Consider the following 5,875-nt stretch of genomic DNA (forward strand, 5'->3'; position numbering starts at 1 on the left):
TCGCGGGTGGACAACGGGGTTGTACCTACAAAAGGGATGGCAATGGTAGAAAGACCGTCGGTCGTCGTGTCCATGGGGACCTGCTCCGATCTATAACAAGAACAATCTTTACACACACTAGACCAACCCCAGATTGTGCAGTGTGAGGGGGCCAAATGATGACGTGGCAGAATGGGATAGGGGGGGTGCCCCCAGACTTTTCTTGGGCCTTTTGTGGATGGTCACTTTGCTAAAGTACATGTTGATCATCTTCCTCCTTATTTTCTTCTTTCTTCTTTCTTCTTCTTCTTCTTCTTCTTGTTTTGTTAGGGCCATTCTTTTTGCGAGCTGCTCGGCCGCTTCCTCCCATGATTCATCGATCGCTTCCCCCCTCAGGTAATCTTGCCCTCTCTCCTTCTTTCCTTCTCTTTCATTTGCATCCTTGCATGTTATTCCTTCGCATTATCCGTGACCATTTGCGGTCTTCACGATCCGCTCAGCGCGAGAAGTACGGTTTGCTGCGGCAGGCCCAACTCTGTGCCTTCTAGCGGCATGGTCCTAGATTTGGCTGAGAAAGAGTTGGAAATGTACAATGCCATCGCGAATACTGGGGACGAACAGGCAGGGAGTACTGGGACGAACAGGCAGGCAGGCAGGCAGGCAGTGAGTGAGCGTGAGAGAGAGAGAGATCTGTAGGAGCAGGAAATGTGTAAGTATGCCAAAACAGAGTTTCACAGATCTTTCGCAGACTGTGCAAAAGGGGTTTTTAAAGGCTATGGCTCTCCCATAGCCATGTAGCCACGGATCGGACAGAGCCTGGGAAGAACAGAGGGACGAACAGAGGAAATCAGAGTGGCAAGGCTCTTTTCCGTCCGATCGCTGGTGTATTTAGTCGTAGTGCATTAAGATCCTTCATTTGCATCTTTCCTGGTTTTGCATTTCTTCGAAGCGGCTACACCCGTAAATCGTTATCATCTGGTGGTTCACGTGGGGTTTTGGTCGCAAATCTGAGCCTTTTAAGTTCATGGTGGCGTCTGATTCCGCTAAGCAAAGCAGCTTCTCTCTCTGGAGTGTTCAGGCACTATAAGAGATGCATTTTGTGTTTGAGTCCAATCTAGATGTGCGATCTATCTTGCTTTTTCATGAAACCCTGAAGTTAAGACACGAGGAAGTTCAGTTACTGGGCGCAACAACGCGCGCGGCCCCCCCTACCCTGCAGCTTTTCTCCGCCCTTCCTGTGTTCCTCTCCCCTCTTTTCCCCTCCACCAACCACAGCGCCGCGTTCCCCTTCTTCATAAAATTATAACGAACCAGGCTCAAATACTCGTTTTTTAAACCCTCTCCAAGGTGGGAGTTGGTCTATGTACGTTAAGGCTAATGCTGATCGAGCGCTTCTGTGATCTTCTGCATCTTGTAAGAGCAGGAGGTTCAGTTGCTCCTCTCGCCATTATTCTAACCAGAGCCTTCGCTCTCGGGCAGGGGAGGGCTTTTCACTTCAAACGGAGTCAGATGTGTCTGTACGATAATCATAAGCAGTAAATGCTGCATGCCTGCTCATTTGTCTTAAGAAGTAAATGCTGCACGGCTTCTCATTTATTACCAGACGATTTTTTTGTTCGTTTTGAGCTTTTAATTCACGTGCAGTTCCACGGATGATGGAAGTTGTGCTCATTAGGTAAGCTTTTCAATGAATGGCCGCAATTACAAATCTGACAAGACTTTCTTTGTCTTTTTTTGGCAGGATTCAATTGAAGGGAAAGACTTTGTACATATTGGAGTCCTCCAAAGGAGAATTTTTAAATTGAAAAACTGGAGACTTGTGTGGGAAATCTGAGTTTTGTGCAGCAAATTGCTGCTTTGAGCACCAAAGAAAGTAGAACAGACATGAACGACAGGGGAAGGTTGAGAGCTGGACTTCAGGCTGATGCTTGTGAAGAAGTCATCTGCCCCAAGCCTCAAAGAATGGCTCTTATTTCGTGTTCTTCTCCCGAACTTATTAAGCCCATCCGACAGTGGCAAAGGTACTGGAATATTTCTGGATATCACTATCTAGATTTCTCAATGCTGTCTTGCTCCAGGCTAGGTCAAAATTGTATCTGTGGTAATCCTTCTGTTTTCTAGTGCTGGCATGCTAAATTATGCTGCATTTCAAAGACATCTCTTCATAGATTGTGAAGGTTACTCCCTGTTTTTCTTCGATGAATTTGCATCAATATTCTTTGTTGTTCCTGTAGAGTTTGGTCCTAAAGATCTTCTTTTAGGCGTAAGTTTTGATCAATATTAAGGAAGCAAAGTTGGAGGTTGGATTCCTTTATTGCTAAATCTTCTCTGAAATGCAGGCCTGTTGGGATGGTCTGTCCTCTTGTGTAGTTTGTACTCTGTGAGATATCAAAATTCTGCATGCTCGTGGAAATCTTCTGCTGCATGTTTTGATGCTCCAATCATTATTTCTAAATGTCCAGCTTTAAGAGGTCCCCCCATAATTTTCGAGAATGGAGTTAGCCTTGCTTTTTTTCCAGGGTCATGCTGATGGTGCAACCATATTTATTTTCGGACCAAATGTTTTCAGGAAAAAAGACTTACTGGGAGTAATGCACCTGTAATAGGCCCATTCCCTCATCAGTTTTTGGAGCAAGATTTGAACTCTCCCCCCAAAAAGGGGACTTTTTTAGAAATATATGAAAGTGTGATGTAATTCAACCTGTATCCTGAACTCTACACAGCCTGCTGAGTATGGAGAATGTAGGGTGAGACGTGTAGAAAATGCTTGCTGTAGTTCTGGAATCTGGATAGGACAAAAAGGGTGAAGATGCTAGTTCCAGATGGTTCAGAAATACTGGATGGTTGTTACTTTGTCATTCAAAGAACTTTTAGCTCAGTGATAGGGAGTCGACACATTGTTAGTTCTTACTGCATGGCAACCTTTCATAAGGTACACAAGCTGTCAGCTTTAAGATTTGTGTTTCAAGAGATATGCAGCTCTTGTGATTCAGAATCTTTCGAACTGTTGCTTGACTACAAGCTGCGTTGTGCTTGATTATTTTCTTTAGTATGGTCTTTGCTCAGTTTAAAGGCAACAATGAGATAGCATGGAGGCATCTGTGTAAAGGAGATCGTGAACTTATTTTTGTTTGGTAATGGTGTTGGTAGTTTCCTTTTATAGGTTGCCATATGATAGGCTGCTATATCGGTGCTCATTTCTGCTCTTCTTGCATAGGAAATGGCTGAATAGACTTTCATGGACTGTTTTATTGCATCATCAATGTGCTGTGTGTTTAAAACAAACTTTTCTTCTCTTAGTTGCTTTACCATGTCTGTATTGAGAACAGTTCGTGTTTTGAATCTACTGTTTTTTTTCTCCCTAGATTTTACATTTTGGCTTGTTTGACCTCTTTGGAGCTGCATTTCAAACTACCAAGTACATTATCTGCTTTGGAATGATGGTTTCTGCTTTTGTTGTGACAGCTCTGCTTCTCAAATATCTGAATGTGAAGCTGGGTACGAGATACTGGAGATATTCCTGAACAAGGTCAGCTTTCCTTTGTATCGTTAAAGTCCTTCACGCTATAGGGGCACAAGTGGTGCAAGCATCTTTGGATGACGGTGTGCTAACAATTTGATCTTTATCGTTTTTCAGGCTGCATGTGCTGAGTCCCCAAATTTTGGTTGCTCTCCCCCATATTTTTTTGGTTCACCTCCAAGCCGGGCTGGCAATCCTGTTATACATGATGTACAGTTCTGTCGTCAAAGATCTCCTCCACCCATTGTTCTCGCTGAGCCAAAAGCTCTGAGTGGTCCATCCTTCCCTGCTAGCCCTTCAGTTCGAATTGAAGGATTTGACTGCTCTCGTCGAGATTCACGTTGCAGTGTTTCAGCCCTTGCGTAAGCATAACACTGACCCACCCTGAGCCCACTTGTTGACATTCCTGTAGATGTGTATATTCCTAGTGTGACCTCTTCAGTAGTGTTAGTCAAAAGCCTTTTTGATCTGATATAGACATGAGATTGTTGCAATTTTCTGTGAGAACATACAAAGGACCAACCCACTAGAGAGTGTAATCTTAATCTGAGAACTTGCCTGAAGGTGTTGAAGCTACAGCCAGGTCAAGATTTCTTGCGCCGTTTTTTCATATACCTGAACCTAGATGCGGTCCGGAATTCATGTCAAAAGTGCCTTCAATTTTTTTGGACCATTTTTTGTACAGAACGGGAACTTGTAATTTATTGTACTTGAACAGTCCAAGAGATTTTGCAATTTTCTGTGGCCTCTTTGAAGGCCTTACTTGTAAAGACATTATGGGGTTTTTTTTTTGCATTGAGCAAATCCAAAGTTGTTCCTTTTTTCTTTTCTTTGGGAGATCCGAGAAGGTTTCAAAGCCTTATGGTATGTCAATCGTAATGATGTAAATTGTTTTCTGGTTATGTATTTCTCTCTTTTGATTTGTACGATTGGGCCTTCTGAGCTGAGTGAAGGTTTTTAATTGTTAGATTTTGTGTGCTTTCTGAATCTGTAGTTGATTGAATGTAGGAATAGATTTGAGTAACACTATTTTATTTCACAATGATCTCTTTTAAAAAAACTTGTTCATGACTGTTTTAGAAGAAGAAACACAAAGTGCCAATTTTACATTGTAGTATCTCCAGGAAGATTGTTCTAATGATATCAAATACCATGAGACTCCGCGGGTCTTTAGAAACCCAGTATAGCTGCTTATGCTTGGGCACTGATGACGACATAAGTGTTGCTTTGCTTGCTAAGTATGTCTTCCTTTTGCTTTTCATAAAAGTTTTTGTTTACCGCTTTTTTCTTCTCTTTCATTTTCTCTTTTATTTTCTTTGTAGATTTTTGATCTTTAGAACAACAAAAAATTCTAAATTTGTATGATTGGACTTATTCTAGTCTTACAAAGGTATATATATATATCAAATACCATGGTTGTGCTATAGTTGAAGTTCACACTTATTCCAAGCACATAATTATGGGAAATGATTTACGAATTTAGTTGCTCATTTAGTTCTTGAAAGGACATAAAAAAATTGCCATTGCTCATATATGCTCTAACTATAGGGACAGTGTGCACAAGCATTTGTGTTCAGTTGTTTATATAAGCAAAATTTGCCTAATAGGTCACCACGATCTTGAAAAAATAGAATTAGTATTAGTTTGCCCGTGAGCCAAAAAAAATTAACGGATACATTCAACCTGATTAATGGGCACATTGAGCTGATCTATCTGATTAATGGGAAGTGTTCCGAGCGATTCCAGAAAGTTCTCGTCAAGAACCTTCTTTGCACAAGTATATAAAGGGGAGGCAGGGCAATGTGTGGTGAGCAGGGGGAGAGAGACAGGTAGAGGTGCAGAGAGGGAGAGGGGGAGCGACGGGGAGAGAGGCTGGAGTGAGCGAGGGGGGAGGTGGAGGGTGAGTCGAGAAGGGTGAGGGAGGTAGAGCTGGAGAGGGGAGCAGGGTAGGGAGAGGCGAGGCGGTAGGGAGAGCTGTGAGATTAGCCAAAAACCTTCTATTCTGCCATAGCCATAGCCATAGCCAAAAACCTTTACAGTTATTTTTTGCCCCCACCTGAACTTGCAGCCATAGCCTCCCACCCGAACCTGCAGACTCCCACTCGCACCAGAATTTTCGTCAGAAAATTACAAATGCAGCGGGATTGAGTGAATGCCAAAATTTTGTATAGGCTCTTAGGTCTTGATTTTTGAAATCGAGCGACCCATTATCCTGTTATTTTAGGCTCACCAATTCTCAGTAATTTGCCTCTGCCAAAGTTCTAGTAGCAGGCCAATAGGAATTCAATTGGTTGAATTTAAGTTGCAAGTTGAAGGCCAAAATATTAATCTCTTTACTACTTAATGACTCTTATTTCAATTGCATAGGGCTTAGCT

The 5,875-nt window shown here is 42.4% G+C and overlaps 1 protein-coding gene across 1 annotated transcript; it reads left to right on the plus strand.

Annotated features, from left to right (window-relative positions):
- The first annotated feature begins 276 nt into the window (after window positions 1-276).
- On the plus strand, window positions 277-4,276 carry LOC147880181 (uncharacterized). Its single transcript, XM_087370890.1, has 4 exons — window positions 277-375; window positions 1,721-2,000; window positions 3,445-3,508; window positions 3,617-4,276. The coding sequence occupies exons 2-4, from the start codon at window positions 1,864-1,866 to the stop codon at window positions 3,863-3,865; spliced, it is 450 nt and encodes a 149-aa protein (XP_087227016.1). The 5' UTR covers window positions 277-375; window positions 1,721-1,863; the 3' UTR covers window positions 3,866-4,276.
- Window positions 4,277-5,875: the final 1,599 nt, after the last annotated feature.

Source organism: Dipteris shenzhenensis, chromosome 32, assembly GCF_047967505.1.
Source record: "Dipteris shenzhenensis isolate YYH24624 ecotype China chromosome 32, Dip_SZ_1.0, whole genome shotgun sequence".
NCBI lineage: Eukaryota > Viridiplantae > Streptophyta > Polypodiopsida > Gleicheniales > Dipteridaceae > Dipteris > Dipteris shenzhenensis.

Bases quoted from the DNA above. Each gene is read 5' to 3' on its own strand.
- LOC147880181 (XM_087370890.1), top strand. From the start codon at position 1,864: ATGAACGACAGGGGAAGGTTGAGAGCTGGACTTCAGGCTGATGCTTGT. The intron at 2,001-3,444 runs GTACTGGAATAT...TTGTTGTGACAG, and splicing joins CCCATCCGACAGTGGCAAAG to CTCTGCTTCTCAAATATCTG. The intron at 3,509-3,616 runs GTCAGCTTTCCT...ATCGTTTTTCAG, and splicing joins TGGAGATATTCCTGAACAAG to GCTGCATGTGCTGAGTCCCC.